The 22,259-nt window shown below is 43.6% G+C and overlaps 1 protein-coding gene across 2 annotated transcripts in view; it reads right to left on the reverse strand.

Moving 5' to 3' along the window:
• Syne1 (spectrin repeat containing nuclear envelope protein 1) overlaps positions 1 to 22,259 on the reverse strand; it is a 477,339-nt gene that overhangs the window by 104,099 nt on the left and 350,981 nt on the right. For both annotated transcript variants that reach the window (XM_087912026.1, XM_085688027.2), the window contains 7 exons: positions 18,937 to 19,068; positions 18,380 to 18,535; positions 17,635 to 17,844; positions 10,523 to 10,624; positions 7,780 to 7,899; positions 4,442 to 4,642; positions 1,505 to 1,678 (listed from right to left, as the gene is read on the reverse strand). In XM_087912026.1, coding sequence (XP_087768152.1) covers positions 1,505 to 1,678; positions 4,442 to 4,642; positions 7,780 to 7,899; positions 10,523 to 10,624; positions 17,635 to 17,844; positions 18,380 to 18,535; positions 18,937 to 19,068 — 1,095 coding nt within the window. The remainder of the gene's footprint in view (positions 1 to 1,504; positions 1,679 to 4,441; positions 4,643 to 7,779; positions 7,900 to 10,522; positions 10,625 to 17,634; positions 17,845 to 18,379; positions 18,536 to 18,936; positions 19,069 to 22,259) is intronic.

Below are 22,259 nucleotides of genomic sequence, written 5' to 3' on the forward strand. Positions count from 1 at the left end.
GTATATGTGTATGTGTGTCTGAACACACAAGAACAATAAAAAATGGTCATAAAATTAAGAGTGGGGGGCACAAGGTCATTGGAGGGGTGGAAATGATATGAATACAGTATTCATGTATAAAAGGCTTAAAAATGAAAAAAGATTATACTAAGAAAACAGGGAGGAAAGGGAACAAACATAACCCCTAACACTTTAGGGGAATGTGAAGACTAAGGGACTGGGGTAGTTTAGGACCACTGACCTAATTACTAACCAAAGAAGGGGACTGATCTGCCAGTGATTTACACAGCATTCTGTAGCTGATAACTCTGTGGAGAATCTATCTGGTGTTCAAGGTCAGAGAGTGCTATCAAAGCTAAGACTCAATCTTAGCTTCTCTGAATCTAGAGCATTGGCTTGCAAACTCTCTCTACAATAGACCACATAGTAAATATCTTCAGTTTTGTAGATTAATTAGTATTTACTGCAAGCAGTCATGTCTGCCCTTTGGATGAAGGCAGAAGATCAACAAGCAAATCAATCAAGCTATTATCTTCAAATAACCTTTACAAAGAAGAGGTTACACTTGGCCTAGGGGCCAACTCCCATTCTAGAATCTGGACCTGTTAATAAATGCCATCTTTTTGTCCCCTGATTTTCTACACAACCTAGTATTTAAAAGACTGTTTGCTTCCCTGTAGATATCATTCTAGGTTCTGATTGTCTTCTCATTGCCTCAATGGACCACGATATCATCGAGGGCAGTCCTGGGAACATTTTTGTGTTTCTCTTGCCTGGGAATCTGGTGGCAACTTGATACATGCTGAATAAATAAATACTTGATTTCTTCACTTATGACGAATAAGTAAATGCAAGCGAACAAGATAGGGAATGGAATTTTTCAGGCAGAACAGCTAATTCCTAACTGGGACTAAGAACATGGCATGTGGCAGCTAGGATCCAAACGTATGTTTAATTATTTCCGTTGAGAGTTTCAGGGCAGTGGCTAGTTTAATTTTTAATGGCACGTGTATGGATGCATAGGTTCGCATGGGTGCAGATGCCCACAGAGGACTTTGGGACATTCGTAAGCCTCCCAGCTTGGTTACTAGAACCCAAGCTCAGGTCCTCTGTAAGAACAGCAAGTGCCCTTCTTAACCACGGAGCTGTTGCTCTTTTCCAACAAATGAAACCTTCATTTTTTTGCTTTCAGATCATAAAGATGGCTGTCCTCTGGCTCCTAGAGTTCAGTGACAGGTCCTAACACAAGAACAATTGCATTGGAGACAGGGCCAGGGATATGTATTTTTCATGTTCCTAATCAGGTTTCTGACTTGAAGCTCAAGGCTGCAAGCTTCTTCACACATACTCGGAGGTTGGGATTCACCCAGCTGACTCACAATATGATGTGTCCTGAATATAAGAGGAACACGGCAACCGCAAACATAGGAAAGTATACTTCTGCACAAGGGAGCCCAGGGGGCTCCGTTTTGCGGTCAGAAAGATGTTACACGGGCGGTCTCACCTCTAGGATGTACTCAAGCTCCACGCCTCTCTTGTGAGCCTGTTTCAGCACAGCAGATGCCTGAACCATGCGGTCTGTGTGCAGCTGAGTTTCCTTCCCAACGGCAAAGCTGATGATCTTTCTGAAGAGTGTTTCAGTCAAAATCATGTGAGATTCCAGACCCTGGAAGTATTCCTGTAAGTATTGTCAGGCAGACGATCAGCATGAAGGTCATTCAGACACCCGCTCTAGATAAGAACTGTTTCAGCTGCGGAAGCTGATGGAGTAGTTAGCACAAAGGGTGTAGCATCCCAGCACCGCTGAACCCCATCTTAACTCAGGCACTCTGTGCTTCCTGCAGGGGCTTCCTGCAGAGTTAAGGCTCCGTGTTCCCAACAGGCCTTTCCCCTTGACCCCACTCAAATACAACTGGCGCATTACTATGCTGTAGACACAAGCCTATAAAACAAAATCCTTCATCTGTGACTAGCTGATAGAGAGTCCCCTGGCGTTGTCCCGAGACACAGTTGCTGACCACCGCTGCCACACCACTCTGGTCTCCTGTGTCCCTGCGACACATTAGTCCCCTCATCTTCAGCTCTGCCTACAGTCTGTTTTCCTTGAGATGTTCTCATCTGATACATCAGTGTCTCTCCATCCATGGCTGGGGTAAGGCCAACTCTCTCAACTTACAGGCTATTTGCTTTGCTTACAATGTCTTGTCAAGCATGGCTGTACATGTCATAATCTAATAACAGATATTTTAAATTCCCTTGTATTTTACTTCCATGCAGCAGAACTGTAGCCATTGCATGAACTGATATTTTTTAAATATAAAAAGATACTTTTTATAGAAAAAGATACCAGAAGATGGAGATGAGCCCTATTCTACCCCATCTCCTATGCCCAGAACCATGGATATAACTGGAGGACCGGAAGTTGATCATAACAGCAGACACTGCATTCTTATTTTCTGGGGGGTCCAGAACTCCTTACCCGGCTCATGTCACCCTCACAACAGCTCTGAAGCTCTATTATTTTACAGGGGACAACACAGAGCCCCTCAGTCAACATAGCTGGCACAAGGTCACCCAGTTGAGTAGAGCAGAGTTGGGTTTTAGTTCCTGTCATGACTGTGCCTGCACTTCTCGCAAACACTGCAAAGGCCTCCCAGAGAGCATGGACCGGACAGCAGGGGGCAGACTCAACATCATCACCTTCATCACAACTGTTTGGTTGTGCCGGGAATCAAAATGAGGGTCCACGAACATTAGGCAACCGTGCTACCTTTGAGGTCTATCAGCAGCCTGTGCTGTTTTATTATTTTATTTATTATATTATATTATCCTAGATATCTCATTCGTTCACTCCTGCTGAAATTGCTCTTTAACCGAGGTATGCCTTGAACTTGAAATTCTTTCTGCTTCTACCTCCCTAGCAGCCGGGACTACAAGCCTGTGACATCAGGCCTGGCTTAGAATCATTATTTTTAACCACCAGGAGTTGATGAAATAATCGTGTGACGGGAAAAGACCTATCAAGCCCAACCTGCACTGAGAGTCAAGCTTGCTTTCAACACAAGCCTACCTCCCACGCCGGCCTTGGCAGCATTTCCAGGACCAAGGGTCCCTCTGTTCGGCCCCAGTGGCAGCTGCAGCCGACTCTCTGGAGGACTCTTCCCTGACTGAGCATCCTTTCTCTGTTATTCTGCTGCTCCTTGATCCTAGTTTTCCTTCTGGAATAACTCAAGGGGGATCTTTTATTGCTATGGTCAGATTTGAGAAAAACCAGCTGTGAACTTGAAAGCAATGTTTTCATAGCCAAATGATAAGGCTTTAATAAATCATAAGGCTTTTTGGACATAAAACCTCTGGGAAAAATTAGCAAAAAAAAAAAAAAGAAGAAGAAAGAAAGAAAGAAAAAAAAAAGTAAAGTTCCCCTCCCCTGACCAAGTCCACCATAATAGCCCACCAGAGAGCCACACAGCAGTGGAATAGTAATCATCTAAAACTCAAAGAGATTGTTTTGTTTTCCTTCAGGGAATTCCCATAGCCTGGGAGGCTGAGTTTGTGACCGGGCAAACTTTGCCTATTCATTGCTAAAAATTTGTTTTGTTAGGGTTGTGAGTGTGTGTGTGTATGTGTGTGTGTGTGTGTGTGTGTGTGTGTTAAACATGTATCTGTTCACTACGGAGTAAGGAACCTGAGTTTCATTTTGGAACACACAGATGGAGCAATCTTGGGGTTCCCAAGTCAATGTGCGTGGTCAGTGTCCTCATCGTGCCCAGGAAAGTCTCAGAGGCCAACAGCAACTGCAGGAGAATGTGCTTCAGGGCCAGGAGAATGGAATGACGCAAGTAGCCGGCAACTCAATCCCAAAGCCGAGTGGGCAGCCCTGCATTCCCAGAGTGGAGTGAGGAGTCTAGGCTGGGACAAGCAAGGGTCCAAAGGGCCTGGTGGACAGCAAGCCCTAAAGGATACATAGGGGACCATGTAAACTTAAGCTTAGTTCCATATGCCGTTAATTCCAGATCTCAGGAGGTGAAGGCAGGAAGATCAGAAGTCCAAAGCCATCCTTAGCTGTATAGTGAGCTCGAGGCCAGCTTGTGCTATATGAGACCCTGTCTTTAAAAAATGATGAATCTGGGTCCCCTATAGAAAGGTTTTGGGTTTCTCCTATATTTATGTATGAAGACAATTGATTTAACATTCATAGAGGACTGATAAAATTACTTATATGATTACTTTTTCTTCAATTTTACAAAATCATAAAAACATACCCTTTACCGTTTCTCTCTGCTTCAGATGCTGGTGGATTTGGACAAATATTTACAACCTATTTACAAGCGTAAATTATCCAATTATAACTGATGAGGCCCAAGTTTATTAGGTTTTCTTCCATCTACATAAGGGTTTCAGAATATGCTATTTCAGCTACATTCTCCTGCTCTCTCCTCACCTTGTGCTTGTCTAGCAGTTGTTGAATTTCTTCTTTGGAGGACACGATGATTTTGTGGTCCCCTGCCATCTTCTCTTGTCCCGTGTCCAGCAGGTCTGCCAGATCTTGCAAGGCCCTGTCATACTGACTCTTGAGAGCAAGGTTCTGGTTGAGGCTGCTCCTCCGGGAACTGATGGTCACCAATAGCTCATCGTACATGTCCTGAGAAGCAGAGACATTCACACTAGTCTTGGTCACAAAGCTGCAGTACCGAACCCATCACCTGCCCAATACCCTGCCAAGGCCACTCCTCTCGACAAGTACATCCCCGGGGACTCTGTGTGGAAGCTAGCTCTCTGTCTTCTGAGCCTCACCTGGAAACTCTCCAAAAAGAAAAGGAAGAGAAAGAAAGAAAGAAAGAAAGAGAGAGAGAGAGAGAGAGAGAGAGAGAGAGAGAGAGAAAGAGAGAGAGAGAGAGAAAGAAAGGAAGAAAGAAAGGCAGACAGATACTCTGGACATCTCTCTCTACATCTTTAATACACATGCATGGGATTGTGATTTTCCTGGGGATTGATCTTTGGTTATTCAAGTCCTTTTGTTAATCTTGTTTGGCAATCTTACATACTGCTTTCTGTTTTTAATTTGATTTTGCTCTTAATGAACAAATCATAAATCACATAAAAAGAACTGAAGAAGATGAACTAAATTCACAATGATTTAAGAATGCCGTGGCTACGGTGAAGGATAAACCCAGCACGTAACACAATGTGGAAAGAACACAACTGTTGGGGGAAAAGTAAAATTAGAGTCTATGCCAAATATTAAGATACAATTTACATTTACTAAAAAAGTAAAAATACAGGGCTGAGGATGTAGCTCACCAGTCCAGCACTTGCCTAGCAGGCAGAAGGCCTTGGTTTGATCACTAGCAAATATGTGTGTTCAAACACACACACACACACACACACACCACAGCTTAACTTTTCAAGATTCTAAGGAAGGAGCAAGGGCTAGAGAGAGGCTGCTCAACCAGAGGCTCCGTGGCTCACAACCAATTTTAATTCCAGTCTGTGGGAATTCAATGCCCTCTTCTGGATTCTGTGGGTACCAGGCACACACATGGTGCACAGACATATATAGCCCAGATACCCATACATATAAAAGTTAAAATAACTAAAAAAAAAAAAAAAAAAAGGATTTGAAGCAATCTAAATCAGAGTATTTCCTAGAAAGGACTCATGAGATAATTTCCTGACTATCTGCTCAAACTGTTGCTCATCCATGATGGAATGCGGGGCAAAGATGCTGAAGAAAATGTCCACAAGGTGAAGAGAGATGCCATAGAAAAACTGGTTCCCACTGTTCCCATATCTTAGCGTTTACTGAATCTTACAGTAACTAAGCAGAGCATCTCTCACACTACTGTCCGCTAAATGGCATCAGATTTTGCACCAACCACCTTTCAAACAAAGAGCCAAAAACACAAGGGACCTTCACTAAGAGAGACGTACATAGATCTAATCTACATGGGAAGTAGAAAAAGACAAGATCTCCTGAGTAAATTGGGAGCATGGGGACCTTGGGGGAGGGTTGAAGGGGGAGGGGAGAGGCAGGGAGGGGAGCAGAGAAAAATGTAGAGCTCAATAAAAATCAATAAAAAGTGGGGGGGACCTTAATGTGAGCAGCAAAACCTTCAGACTTAAAAAGGTAACAACTCTGCCAAACATGGTGAAGTAAACAGCGGTTTAATCTGGAAAGGCATTTTTCGGAGCTGGTGAGACACCAAACAGAATTTACTGGAGGCAGATGGGCCTGATTAATGCCTCAGGCTGAGGTGGGGCAGCCAAAACCATTCAATCTGGAAAAGCTCAACTTGAATGCTTATTTATGGCTGTGACGTTTGACTCTCACACCTGACTGGGTGTGGGGGGGGGGGGGGGGAGATGATCTAAAGGAAGGGCAAGAGGGTGGGGGAGGTCTGCCCTGTGACGTCTGAAACTGCTAGCCAAAGGCCCGAGGCAATCAAGCTAAGACTAACTTCTTGTTTGGAAGAGCTGTTGCATTTTCTCAGGGAAGAAATGAGACTTTGTGCTTAATTCATGACCATCCCCAAAGTATTCTGCAGTCATCCCCACAGACAAAACTAACACACTGTGTGGTTATGCCCAACTATACACAGTTTATATATTTTAAAAATTCAGCTTATTTTTTTCTAGGGCATTAAATGTCACTGGCCTGGCCAGGTAATTCGTTTTCGCCCTTCTGTCCTGTGTATAGGTTCTGCATCGGTGTCAAAAATAACGCTAAATGCTATTTTTTTTTTTTATCCAGCCCTGAAAGGCAATGGAAAATCTGCTTGGATTTCCCAACTTTCAAAGCTTTGTTGCTGCTCTAGAGTAGAACATCTGCATTGCATCCCAGCACGTGCATCAGGCAAACCCCCACTTTGAAAAGAACATTCTAAAAAGTCCTGCCTTGAATATTCACTCTGTTAAACTGCCCCTCGGGATATACAACAACATTGAACTAAAATCCTCTCCCTTTCATTTTACTGGGTAGGAGCAATAATGATGACTATATTTTCAAGAGCAGAAATAAATATATGTAACCACTGAAATACAGCATGGTGTTCAGACTTCATCATAAGAGCGCGTGTCAGGGGCTGGAGAGATGGCTCAGCCATTAAAGGCTAGGCTCACAACCAAAAACATAAGAGCACATATCAGAAAAAAAATATGAATGCTAGGAGCATGAGAGCATAATTTATTCAAATTATTCTATTTATACAATTCTATTCTATTTATACAATTATTCTATTGTATTCAAAAATGACCAAGAGTTCAGGTATTTTTCCTTACTTGGACATAAAAGTTAAACCCTAAATGACATGACTTTTTTTTTAGAAATTTCCAAGAGAAGCCGGGCGATGGTGGTGCACACCTTTAATCCCAGCACTCAAGGAGGCACAGGCAGGCGGATCTCTGTGAGATTGAGGCCAGCCTGGTCTACAGAGTAAGTTCCAGGACAGCCAGAGCTACACAGAGAAACAGTCTCAAAAATTTAAAAAAAAAAAAAAAAGGTGAAAATACTCCAACAGAAGACTAGAAACAATGTTTTCTTGATTTCTAAATCAGTATGGGCCACGGATGCTCAGCAGGATGGACCACTGAGGCTGAGCTGGAGGGATCACAGAGGCTCAGCAGGATGGACCACTGAAGCTGAGTGGGAGGAGCCACGGAGGCTCAGCAGGAAGGACCACTGAGGCTGAGTGGGAGGAGCCACGGAGGCTCAGCAGGATGGACCACTGAGGCTGAGCTGGAGGGATCACAGAGGCTGAGCGGACCAGGTGGGGATGCTACCTGGAGCTTGGAGAGTTCTTGCAGGGCGGGCTGCTCCACCTGCAACTTATCACCACGCCGCTTCAACTCAGCGATTCCACCGTCGAGTTCCCTCAGCCCCTCTTCAGCCTGTTGTATGGCCTAGGTGAAATGTACAAAATTTGTTAACAGTTCTGCCCTCACAGGAGGTGAGTGTTTGACGATTTGGTCTCCCACTACCCCTCCCCCAAAATTATTTTAAATACATAAGAAGAGATTAACTCCAATAAAACATAAAAGGCATCCCTGCATACGACTGGAAAAAGGAGAAGGTATTTTATTATAATATGCATCAGCCTTCTGAGGCAAGGATTAAAGTGGCTGAGCCTTGTCTGCCCAATGAGAGGTCTGTAGGAAGGGGAGACCTGGTCCTCAACTTCAAGGAGCTGAGGGTCTGGTCAGAATGCCAGCAGAAAACAAAACAGACCTAAAGATAATTAGGCACTAAACTTCATGAAGCAACTCATCTCTGATTGGGGAGCGGAGGAGGGAGGTAGCAGACCAGCAGGCCCGGTCTAAGTGGGCTTTTGGAAGAAGTACAACCCAGTTGCCCTTGACAATGAGGAGAGTCTGGACCCCAGATGGCAGATGAAACATGTGTCCATGTTTTCCTTGCCTGAAAACTCTCTGCAATAACAGCAAATATTCTGTTTGTTTGCTTTTGGAGTGCTTTCCTCCAGAAGTCTGTTGGGGCCAGGAAACCGGGAAGGCCACATGCCCAACACATTTTCAAAGTTAGAATTTGGACACGTACATGAAATTTTACTAAGCCTGAGAAATCTGAGTCCTAACCTAGCGGAGGAACTGCGCCCAAAGCATCTATCTAGAGCACTGGGGGTCTCAGGGACTCGCAGGATAGAGACACAGAGCTGGTGAAAAGCTGCCAAGAGGATGAAATCCCCAGTCCCTGCTTCAGGCCATATTGCCCTAGCCTTCTCAACGAGAGGCACAAAGCATATTATCTGAAGAAGAGAAGGGGGCTTTCTAGACTAGGAGTGATGGATGTGGTGATAGGCTTAAATTCTGGATTCAAAGAAGAGAGCTGGAAGTGGTGGCTTGCGCCTGTAACCCTGGCGCTTGGGAGGCAGCTCACCTATACAGCAAGGAGGAAGAAAGGAGAGAAGGGAGGAAGGGAGTATGGGAGGGAAGAAGAGGCAGGAGGGAAGGGGGAAGGGATGGAGAGAGACGGAAGGAAGGGAAGGAAGAAAGAAAAGGGAGAGAAGGAGGAAGAAGGAAGGGAAGGAAGGGGTGAGAGATGAAAGAAGAGAGCGAAGAAAGAAAATGGGGTGTGGAAACAAGAAAACACTGTGCAAGAGGCCTCAAGACTACTCTGTTTCAGTTACGGCTGCGGTCACTCTTCTACTGTCCAGAGAGAGAAGGGTTCATAAGACCAACTGAGAAAGCTTAAAACTTGAACAGAAAACTTGTCCAACAAATGACGTAACGAGCCAAAAACGTTATCTCCTCAAAATTGCTGTTTCATCCTTACTTCAGGTTCCCATTCAACTGTTTAACCCCCAACCCAGATGTAAACAGACAGCAGAAGATGACCCTGAAACCAAGACTATCCAACATGGCAGACAGAGACAAAGCCAGCAAACAAATAAAGGGACCCAGGGAAATAGATCGTATGGAAAAAATAAACTCCAAACACCAAACCATGAATACATCCAGGTATTTTACAAAAAAAAAAAAAAAAAAGATGTATTTGTTTACAGAAAGGGGCAGAAAGAAAAATATCTCTCAAAAAAGATAATTAGAGCACTGGACAAGATAGATAATATATGGAAAAGTTTCACCAAAGGAGGCAGATGAAAGAAGAAATAAAAAGAATTAAACAAACCACTTGAAAAGATTTCAAAATAGAAAGGCAGAAATTCAACCAAAAGAGTCTACTGAGTTCCCAGCTTAGGGGATAAAAATAAACCCTCTCCAAGGCATGCAATTGTGATATTTAAAACCCTGGGGACCTTTGGGAATTAGAAAGATTTTTGGTTTCTCAAGACAGTTTTGGAAACACGCATCTACAAACTGAGAGAAATTTATGTCTGACCCAGAATTCTATAAAGAGCCAAACAGTAAAGTAGAAACATAGAATAAGGACATTTTGGGGAATAGAGGAGGTAGCCCAGTGGGTGAAGGGATTGACTGGCAAAACTGATAACTGGAGTTCAGATCCTTAAACCGCAGAAAGCCAAACACAGTAGCAGGTGTCCGTAATCACATTCTCCTACAGGGGAGTGGGAGGTGAAGACAGGGAAGCCCTGAAAGCTCACAGGCCAGTTAGCCTGGCATGGTCAGCAGTGAATCATAACAGAAGAGACCTGCTTCAAATAAAGGAGAAGGTGCGGGCCACACCCAAGATTGTCCTCTCCCTTTCCTACAACGTAGAGGTCATATTTGATCTCATTTTGGAGTAGAAAATTCCGTCAGGTAAGCAGCTCTCACCGATGTCATTTCTGAACCCCGATTCCATAGTTGCATGTAGAAGTGACCAAGTCAGTATCCCTGGGCACATTCTTCAAACCCAGTGCTGACACATAAAACTTACAATGAATAAAAATGCTACAGCTTGTCATTAACCAGTCAAAGAACATTTGGTGTCCCACAGGAAAGCATATCTGCTATTCTGGAACACACCTGTACATACCAGTGTCTGTGATCTAGATATCTGCGTTTCTGTGCCGTACCTGTACATACCTGTATCTGGGACAACTGTACATACCTGTATCTGCTCCACAATGGGCTGTTCGAACACATTTGCCAGTTTCTGCAGAATGATGTATTTGTTGTCCGCTAATGATGTAAACAGCACCTTCAGGTCATTCTGGGGAGGAAAGCCATGGAAAGATAACACGTGAAACAGGAGGATAGAAACGGTTACAGTATCCTACAGATTCACAGAGATGATGCACAGATACAGCTCTGCCTCGGAATGTTGTGTAGCAGTTTCTTCCAAGAGGAAAACCTTTCAGTTTGGGGGGGGGGGGCTGGTTAAGGTACAGACGGTTAAAAGGGCAGTGAAACAATGTTCTAAAAGGAGGTGAAAGATTCCACCCTATCTAAGGAAGCACATTAACACAGAAGTAAACAACTGGAAGGTTTCAGGAAGTCCCTGAAACTGAACCGATACACTAGGTCTCTTCCTTGCCCCAAGTGTATTTAAGCAATAAGGACTGCTGGGTTGTATTTTTGCAATACAGCTGTCTTTGAGTCAATTCTGTTGCTCTAAGCAGCAGCCCTTCAGTCATATCCCTCTAAGTATTCCAATAAAGCTCACTGGTTCACCAAATTAGACTTTGGTAGCATCCTTATGCTGGTCTGCCATTCATTGCCCCTGGGGCGAGTAGACTTTTGTTCCCATCTCCCTAGAATTCAGTGTCACAAACACTGTGGGAATTTCTTCCAGAACCCTCTGCAGATGGAACTCCAGAGATGATCAAGTCCTTTACATACCTGCATAATGTTGTAAATAACCTGTACATTATCCTTCCAGATACTTCATTTAAAAAAAAAAACTTTCCATTTGGGGCTTCTAAAATCTGTTTTGAATTTTGAAACTTCTAAGATTTATTTTTTATTTATGTGCATGTACACGATCATGTGAGTGAAGGTGTCAGAAAGGCCAGGAGAGGGTGTAAGATGCCCTGGTACTGGAAAGCAAGTAGCAGTGAGCAGCTTCAGCAAGTGCTTTCAACTTGAGGACGATAATCCCAGAAATACCAGCTAAAAGGATCTTTCCTTTTCTTTCTTTTATGCTTTTATTGTTGTTGACGTTGCTTCCCTTGTTTTGGCGTACTGAGGTTGGATCCCAGTGCCTCTCACACTCTAGGGATGTGGTCCCCCCTGAGATGTCACTTCAGCGCTCTTTCTGTTTTAATTTTCTTTTGAGACGAAGTCTTGCTAAGTCCAGACTGCCTTCAACTTCCAATGCTTCCACCTCTGACATGAGAGAACTGAGACCAAAGGCATGTGCCACCAGGCCAGGTTCTCTCGCTCGTGAATATCAAACACAGGTGAGGGAGAGTGTTCATCGCAGCCTGAAGCTTAGCTTGCAGCATCCTCTTCAGCAAGGAACTGGCCATAGACAGAGAGACATTTCCCAATCAAGAATACGAAAATTCACTTTCCTCTGAGTGAATCTCATTGAGAAAACTACTCTTAATGGCAGGCTGTATGCCAGCAGTAGATGGTCACAGGAAATGAATTCAAGGGCATCTCTGGAGGTTCTTTGTCTCAAAATGCTAGAGCTTTCTTTTAAAAAATATATCATATATATTCTCTATTTTAACCCCAAGTTCTCTATCTATCTATCTACTATCTATCTATCTATCTATCTATCTATCTATCTATCTATCTATCTATCTATCTATCCATCCATCCATATATCTATTTACAGTTTAATGTTTTCATGGGATTTCTGAGTATGCAAACAAGTGGGTCTCTTTCTTGTGTCTTTTCTTGTTTTTTTTCCTTATATTTGTTTGTTTTGTTCAATTCTGATGTGTTAACTTCTGTTTTATGTTTAATGTTATATTACGTTTCCATAGAAACCTGTCTGTTTCTGACGAGAGACAGAAAGGAGGTGGATCTGGGTGGAGAGGGGTGGATAAGAACTGGGAGTAGTAGAGGAGGGGAAATGGCAATCAGGATATATTATGTGAGAAAAAATCTATTTTCAATAAAGGGAAAGACAATCTTAATTTATTCTTGAATGAAATTTGTCTAAATTGGAAAAAAAGAATAAATACAGGGCTGGAGAGATGGCTCAGAAGTTAAGAGCACCTGTTGCTCTTGTAGAGGACCCAAGTTTGGATCCTTGTAGCCATATGGCCTCTTACAAGTATCTCTACCTCCAGTTACAGGGACTCCAGTGCCCTCTTCTGGCCTCTTCTGGCACTAGACACCCATGGGTCATATGTATACACATACACAGGGGCAAAACACTCATATACATACAAAGTATGTTCTTAAAAATGATTGTATGCGGGCATCATAATGCAAGGTGGAAAAGCAAAGTAATGTAGAAATCAAGAAAATTGAGGGCTGGGGGTGTGCTGAGTGGTGCAGCATTGTTTTAGCATGAAAACATCCCAGGGCTTGATCACTAGAAAATGGAAGGGAAGGAGGGAGGGAGGGAGGGAGGGAGGGAGGGAGGGAGGGAGGGAGGGGAAGGAGGGGAGGGAGGGATGAAAGAAGGAAGGGAGGGGGAGGAAGGAGGGAGGAAGGGAGGAGAGAGAGGGAGGGAGGAGGGAGGAAGGGAGGGGAGGGAGGGAGGGAGGAGGGAGGGAGGGACGGGAGAGAGGAGGGAGGGGGTTGAAATGAGAATATAGTGCTGAGTGGGCTAGGAAAAAGCAAGAGTTGTCACAACCAAAACTGAAGTCGAGCTGCAAGCTCAGCAACCAGCGAAATAGGAAATCCTTCTGAGAGGACTGGAGAAATGATGGAGTTTTTCATGGCTTCCAGATATGTTCCTGTTACTCAACAGCATTGAAGGGGAGGTCACAGCCTCTTAGAATGAGGACTTGTTTGTAAACAAAATGAAAGCTATTTCTCACTCAGATGAATAGAGTCCTGACCACCGGTGACAGATATTCTAGTCCCTCCCGACCATCCATAGTTATCTATATACACTTAAGGCTGCATCAGTTCAATTCATCAACTCATCTAGCTGAGTAGACATAACCTAGTACGGATCAGAAAGGCAGTATGTACATTTACATTATACCCTCTTAGTCTTTTCAACAGGGTGTTTTCCTCATGTTCTATTGAACAGACCAGAAAATGGTATGTTCGTATTTCTGGAAGCCATGGTAACTATTAGCCAAGAAAACAATAGTGTGGTTCATGTAGAAATTACTAAGTAAGAACTGCTAGGTGAGGGTAATGGTTTTATGCTTGTTATTTTCTCAAGGATAAAAAAACAAGAAGGGGCCAGGCAGTGGTGGCACATGCCTTTAATCCCAGCACTTGGGGAGGCAGAGGCAGGCAGATTTCTATGAGTTCAAGGCCAGCCTGGTCTCAAGAGTGAATAAAATTACGAAAAGAAACCCTGTCTTGAAAAATCAGGAGAAAAAGAAACAAAACCAAAAGAAGAAATAAAATCAAAATAATTCAACAAATTATCATTATTATGGTTCTGATATAGCAAGAATTAAAGAATCGGTATATAATAGACATAGCAGACATTTATGTTTTCTTTCAATCAAGGAGTAAAGGGAGGGTGTGAGTCACTTGAAAAACAAATTCATGGACATTTTGAAGCCTTAAAATCAGTAATGTTGAATCACTGTTATTATTAAAGAATTCCTTAGTGTCTCACTTTTAAACGTCACTTAAGAATATTCAGTTACATACCCATAAAATGTATTTGGGATTTGTCTATGGGTAAATACCAGAATAGAAATGGATAATTTGGTTGTGTGTTTCTATACATGTAATATTCAAAACATACAGATCATTGAGAGAGTCTTGGGGGAAGATTCTAGAGCTGTTTAAAAGGCAGGCAAGAGGGGCTGGAGAGATGGCTCAGAGGTACCTCTTATAGATGATATGGAAAACCAGGGCACCCTATGCCAAGAGCTGTTGAGTACCAGCAACCCAGCAGATGTTCTGTACAAGTAACAGAAAATGGGTCATGCCTATGATTTGACCATTCATTATCTTATTGTTAGGGTTCTTTCTCTCAATTAAATTGGAACATGAATGTTTGAATTGCCAGTTGTTGTTCGTGACCTGGCCACCAACAAGTAGAAACTCCTTGGCAGAAGAAAAACAGAGAATATGATTTAAAGAGAGTTTTGTGATTACATGTCATTTCCATGGTCCCCCACAACAAAATAAATTCCTAAGAAGTCATGCTTAGTTCATATTTTTCTGTCATCGGCTATGCTAACCAAATTCAAAACTGCAACAAACACTAACTTGGTAGAAGCAACTGGAGAGAAGTAAACGCACCTTGGAGAAGTTCACAGCTGTAGGGCTAAGCGAGGCTCTTGCATGGTTTACAGACTAAGATGCTGTGATAATCTGGCATTTTTCCATATAGTAGATAAATAATAGAGTAATGAAAATTAATTTTTCATAACATAACGGTCCTTTTGACTTTACTGACACAGTCAGTATATACTGGTGCAAAATGTAATGCCCAGATAATTAACCCTGCTTTTCTGATTCCTTGTTCTGTATCATGCAACCCAACAGGCACAGATGGGCAAATACTGCCAAGCCTTTCTTCTGTGCCATAGTCACCACACAATCACATGCCCTACTGAGACTCTTTGCGGCCTATCTTAGTGCCACCCATATCTTTATTTTTATTCAAAGTTTATTAAATTATAAAAGTTTCCATTTCTGCCCCTCCTCCCTTTTTTTTTTTTTTTTTTTTTTTTTTTTTTTTTTTTTTTTTTTTTTTTTTTTTTAGTGCCACCCATATCTTGGCCAAAGCAGTTCCAACCAAACAGTTTGATCCCTTGGTCAGTGTCTGGCTCCTTTGTCAAGACCTCCAGTTGTGCAAGTCAGAGTCCTTGAGTTCCTTAGCTCATCCTTTCTCTCACTCCCCATGGCCAAGCCTCCAGCAAACGCCTTTCTACTCACTCTGCTCTCAGACCCATCTTGAGTTGAGCCGCTAGATTCTGCTCTCCTGCTCCCCACCCCAACACCATGCAGTGCTAAAGTGCTCCTGCCCTTAAATCCCCCGCCACCTCTTGAGTGCTGAGTAACTCTGGAGAAGGAATGTAAGCTTTCTACTGACTGTAGACCCTCTATTGCTTTTAACACTACTTAGTAGTAAAATTATGTTTACAAAATTTGTTGAGTGATCGCTATGTATTGAATCTACTGACCTCAATTATTTGAACTTGTTGAAGTCTTACAATATTGTGAGGCAATGACCATGGGTTTGCCTTAATAGTTGAAGACACTGAGGCTCAAGATAATTAAGCAACTAAGATCATACAGCAACAAGTGATAAAGCAGGAATTTTAAGCTTCGCATGGAAGCATATGCCTGCAGAGACAAGAGAGCCGGGGCTACATAGTGAGGTGAAACCCAGCCTGCGGGATTGGTTTCCAAACTAAGGTGAGCAAGCAAGGCCAACAGAACAAATGAACACAGAATGTTAACTTCAGAGAACTTATTCTTAATTTCCATTCTGTTTAAAAAACATTTACCTAGAAGTGATGTTACAGGAATTTAAAAAAAAATGATTCATAGGAAAATTTGGGGACTGAAAAAATGAAGCAATTAGATTTAGTAAATATATATTTTATTATGTTTTTATTTATTTTATGTATGTGTGTCACAGCACATATGTCAAGGTCAGAGGATAAGATGCGAGAGTCAGGTCTGTATGTCCAGCAAGCAGGCTAAGGGGCTCAGCTCAGGCCTGTAGGCTTGGCAGCAAGCACCTTTACCTACTGGGCCAGCTGGCCATTCCTCACTATATACTTTTAAGACTATAGATTATTTGAAAGTGGTAATAATATTTCGCTTTATGTGACTATCTAGAAAGTTCCATGTTTCTTGGTAAAAACATTTGATACTTCATAGTAACATTTTTACAAATCAAAAATGACTTCGAGTTTTCCTGTTTGCTCAGAAGTAGCATCAGTTGAAACCTAATTACTCTGAACAGTGCCCTTTCTGTTGGGCATGGAGGCCAGCAACACTAAAAGTTTATCGGTGACCTTCTCATCTTTGTCTAGTGACCCGAGACCGAAAATGTTTCATAAGCACACAATTACACATCTGGCCCTGGGATTCTGATATGACAATAAAAGGTAATAAATCTGAAGGGTTAGAATTGGAAAGTAACATCATGAGTTTCTAGTGTAATTCTGAGTGAGGTAGAAGAAATTAGATGACAACCATTTCCAAGACTCTTGAGTGGTGAGGTTTGGGGTGATCTCTATATTCTGGCACCTCCCGCATGTTCTCTGGGAACAATAACTAAAATCTACTATTACCAACTGAAAGTTACACTATGTGATAATCTGGCTTTTACTGGTTGAATTTAAACTTTTACTCAGCTCTTAGTTTGGCTGAGGGGTTTTCTCAACCTTCCAATTCCAAAAGCATGAGACTCGGCTCTCTAAAGCTTGAGTTCAGTCCACCCGGTTTACTGCAATGTTTAAGGTCTTCATTATCCACGAAGAAGATGTTTGTTAAGATGGGGCTGAGAGATAGCGCAGACATTAAGTGCTTGTAGGGCAAGCACAGGGACCTGAGTTTGGTCCTCAGAACCCATCTAAAACAACAACAACAACGGCATCCGTGCACTTGAAGTCTCTAGCCCTGCAGACGCAGAGATTAGATACCTGGGATTCACTCCGCAGCCAGCCTACCCTAAAAACAGTGAGTCCCAGGTCTCTGTGAGAGACCTTGCTCCAAAACATGATGAGGGTGGGCTGGAAAGATGGCTCAGGGGGCAAAGGAACTTTTCTCCCAAGAACAATGACCTTAGGTCCTTCCCCAGGACTCACATGGTGGAAAGGGAAAATAGACTCGCCTGAATTGTCCTCTGACCTCAACATTCAGGTCAGGGTTACATGCATGTTTCCTGCCCCATACACCCATATTAAATAAAGACATGTATAAAGGTTAAAACAAATATAAGGTGGATGATTCCTGAGGAATGACACCCAGGGCGGACCTCTGTCCTCAACACTCATGCACATGCCGTGCACACGCACCCCCTACACATGTGCATTCACACAAATACGCCCTCAGATACCCCGCTTCACATATGCGACACATAATGAACATTTGTAAGCTACTCGTGCTTGATAATTGTTCTTCCATGAAAATGGCGCACGCCCTTTATGTTCGCTCGCTTACCTGGAAGTTGAGGATTTGCTGGAGGCGTTCCTTCATCTGATGGCACCGCTGATTCACAACTGAATCCAGCAAGGATAGTCTGCCCAAAAGACAGCCTAGAGTATCTTCAATAACATCCCGGTTGTCACCGTCCTCTGGGAATGCTTGGGAAAACAAGGTCTTGTTCTTATCCATCTCTTCAGACATTTCCTTAATGTCCTTGGCAAGCGCCTAGGGCGATGAAAGCAGAGGTTCATCTCCTCGTTTAGACCTCTGTCAATCAAGTCATCTTCCCTAGTAACCTATGAGACCTCCCTGGTAGGAAGAGCGACACTGAGCTAAGCTGAATGGCTTTCAGGAAATTCTATAGATCGCAGGGAAGTTCCTACAGGGATTGTTTATATCATTAGATGATAAAAAAGATGACCTGACAAGAATTAAATTTTAAAATTTAAAAGAATTGCTGGTAGGAAGCCCTTCCTTAGAGCTTGTGCTCCATACAGGGAGGATTTGAGATAACCCGGAGATCTCTATTTCTCCTCCTCTCATACACACATTAAAAAGAATGAAGGTGCAAAGCATGCATATTTTGAGAGCTTCTTATATTGAAACAATTCTGTTCCACACTTTACTCTTAGAAACACACCACGGCACTTTATTAAAGCTGTCTGGTTCTCAATATTCTTCATATATAAAATTAATTACCCACTGCCAACTTTGCAATTACTTTGAAATCTCATGCACAGACAGAAATCGTCAACCTTACCTCCTGGTGGACGAGACAAGCTTCTGTTTCTTCTGGCAAAAGTGTTGTGGTCACAAACAAACGCTCCTCAACATCATCCAACCAGGTCGAAGTGGCTGACACACCATCGTACAATTTCTGCTCCAAGTGGATATTCTGCGCTTTTGCTCCCCCTCCCTGGAAAAGAAGCACACAGGAGACGCACAAAATAGATAAAGAATCAGTTTCAATCCAAGTCTAATGGTACACACCTGTAATCCCAGCCCTAGGGAAGTGAAGAAGGAGATGAGGCTTTTAAGGTCATCCTCAGAGACGTAGCCAATGGAGGACAGTTTTGGCTACTGGAGACCGTGCCTGCAACCCCTCTACTCCCAACACATCTTTCAATTAAAAACAAATCAATTATGGTGCTTTAAAAACTCATAGAGAAACACCAAGCAAAATGAGATTCAGGAATCAGCCCCTTTAGGCCCGAACACTCATCACTAGTGCTGGGCATCAGCAGTCACGTGCAGAGATGAAACAACTTTGCAGGGAACAAAAGAACCCATCCCAGAAAGGCAAGATCACAGCCGTACCTGTGACGACGCCTCCTCGAAGGCCTGGTTCAGTCCGTCCAGCAAGGATGTCACTGAAGACTTATCTTGAGTCTGCGCTTCCCCTCTGTACAGTGGCGCCCCGGCCAGGAGTCTGTTGGGGCTGCCATAAAGCTGCGGGCAGACAGGGCAGCTTACTTAAGAGCAGGTGAGCTGCGAGTAGCTTTCTACGTTGGAAGTGTGCATAAGGTAGGTTCTAGAAGCCTCATCCAGAGAAATACGAATTTTATAACTTACCATAACATATTACTGAGTACCATGGTCAGATCTAGCAACGACCATGATTTTTAATGATGAAACAGAAACAATAAATAATGGTGGGAATGCTGTTACCCGTAAGATGTCTTCCCATCTTTATCTCTGCCTTTGGAAAACAACTGAGCCTAACAATCTGACAAAGGCCGCGTCCTTTACTTTTAGCACTCACTTCTTCTCCTCTGACTGCTTTTAGATTCCCCCATGAGGGCCTTAGCGAGGACAGTCATTCAAATGCTTTGGGGACATCACCAGTCAATCACAGTCCTATAATTTCTCAAACACACTTCATCCTCATTTTTTACGGCTGACTGCCCATCAACCTGTGAGCATGCCAGGGTCCTCCGGCCTGCAGCTTGGACCCCATCACCCAGTGCATCTCTACAGCGCCAACTGTTGCGACCTCTCACATCGTTTCTGCTATCGTGGTTTTCTACTGCTATTTTAACCTGCCTAGGGCAGCCATGCAGGTGCGAGGGCCTGAGCAGACAGTGAGAGAACAGTAGGCTTGGGCCTCTGTCTAAGGGATGGAAAATAGGAATAAAATCAGCCTGTACACTTTGAACCTGATAGAAGAGAAAGTGGGAAGTAATCTACAAGATTTAGGCACAGGAGGCCTCTTCCTAAGTAGGACCCCAGCAGCACAGACAATAAGAGAAACAATGAATAAATGGGATCTACTGAAACTGGGAAGCTTCTGTAAAGCAAAGGACACTGTCAGTAGGACAAAAAGGCTGCCTTCTGACTGGGAGAAGATCTTCACCAACCCCTCATCAGACAAAGGTCTGATCTCCAAAATATACAAAGAACTCAAGAAACTAGGCACTAAAACTCTAATTAACCCAATTAAAAAATGGGGGTACTGAACTTAACAGAGAATTCACAACAGATGAACTTCGAATGGCCAGAAGACACTTAAGGTCATGCTCAACCTCCTTAGCGATCAGGGAAATGCAAATCAAAACCACTTTGAGATACCATCTTACACCTGTCAGAATAGCTAAAGTCAAAAACACCAACGATAGCCTATGCTGGAGAGGATGTGGGGTGAGGGGAACACTCATCCATTGTTGGTGGGAATGCAAACTCGTGCAGCCACTGTGGAAATCAGTGTGGCGGTTTCTCAGGAAACTGGGAGTCAACCTCCCTCAGGACCCAGCAATTCCACTCTTGGGAATATACCCTAGAGATTCCCTAACATACTACAAAAGCATTTGTTCTATTATGTTCATAGCAGCACTATTTGTAATAGCCAGAACCTGGAAACAGCCTAGGTGCCCCTCAATAGAAGAATGGTTAAAAAAGGTGTGGAACATATACACATTAGAGTTTTACTCAGCGGTAAAAAACAATGACATCTTGAATTTTGCATGCAAATGGATGGAAATAGAAAACGCTTTACTGAGGTAAGCCAGACCCAAAAAGAGGAACACGGTATGTATTCACTCATAAGTGGATTCTAACCATAATTAAAGGTCTTTGAGCCTATTATTCGTGATCCTAGAGAAGCTAAATAAGAAGATGAACCTGATGAAGATTATTTAGCTATCCACCAGGAGGTAGGAAATGGACAAGAGTCCCAGGTAACCTCGGGTGCATGGGGGGGTGGGAGGGTCAATGGAAGGGGAGAGGGCTAGAGAGAAGGGAGTAGGGGAGGAAGGGGGAAAGCTCGGTGGCCGGGGATGGGGGGGGGAGGATGAATATGGGATCAGGGAAGAATATATTTCAACTAAGGGAGCCATTTTAGGGTTTACAGGAGACTTGATTATATATGGGATCCCAGGTCCAAGGAGAGATCCCCCAGATTGCTCTCTGGACAGAGGAGAGGGTGCCTGAATCGGCCGTGGCCCATGACCATACTGATGTATATTTTGCTTATCACCATAGATCCTTCATCTGGTGAAGGACGGCGATACAGTCGGAGACCCACATTGGAGCACCGGACTGAGCCCCCCGAGGTCCAAATGAGGAGCAGAAGGAGGAAGAACATGAAAAACGAAATCAGTACTGCGAGGGATGCTATCACCCACTGATACAAGGGAACGGATCTGATGAGAGTTTACCAAGGCCAGTTGGACTGGGACTGAACGAGGACGTGATCTAACCAGATTCTCGGAATTTGGCCGGATTCTCTGACTGTGGCTGGCCCGAAGTCTTTCTGAAAAGCCATTGACTATGACACTGGGACCTGTTTCCTCTACATATACTGGATTTTGGGGATCCAGTCTGTTTGGACACTCACCTTCCTGGACCTGGAGGGAGGGGGAAGGAACTGGAACTTCCCACAGGGCAGGAAACCCTGACTGCCCTGGGGGACGAAGAGGGAGGAGGAGGGGGAGTGGGGGGAGTGGGAGGGTGTTGGGAGGGGGGGGCGGAAATGGAAACTTTTATAATTTAATAAAATTTACTTAAAAAAAAAATCAGCCTGTAACACAATGGGTTTATCTGGCATAGAACAGCCACGAAAGAATGAAGTCTCTAATCCAGGGCTCTACTTTCTGCTTATAGCTAAAATAATGGGAAAATATTATGGTGTAAAGGCAAGCCAGAAGCCAGACTCAGGGGGTCTACCTCAGAAAGCCTAGCTCTGGATGTGAGAAACTTCTGACCAGGTTTGTACGGAAGGAAGGGCTAATTCAGGCAAAGGGAAGGGGTCTGTGTGAAAGACAGAATATTAGTGTCAAGGTGGATATGATTCTGGCATGAAAATATCTGATGAGGGCGTTCTTTCCATCAGAGCTGACGACAGCTCCGGCAGAGTCAGGCCAGAGGAGGAGGACCAAGAGGCAGAAGGTCTGGCCTGCATGGCACTGAAGCAAGAATGACAAGGATCTCAGGAGGCGTGACCACCATTAGACCACCTCCTCTCAGTCATCCCTGCCATGCTGCATCCACTCTACAGTGCATGCTTTGACGCTCTGATCCATCCCTGTTCAACTACTACCCTTCGTTTCGTGTGCGGCTATCTCCTCTGTTCCTTACAGTCCTGGGCAGAGTGTTGGGAACAGCAGATTCTTCAGAACCAACAGGACAGACCCTAGGACTTTCCC

This window comes from Myodes glareolus, chromosome 1 (assembly GCF_982192425.1).
Source record: "Myodes glareolus chromosome 1, mMyoGla1.1, whole genome shotgun sequence".
Classification (NCBI taxonomy): domain Eukaryota; kingdom Metazoa; phylum Chordata; class Mammalia; order Rodentia; family Cricetidae; genus Myodes; species Myodes glareolus.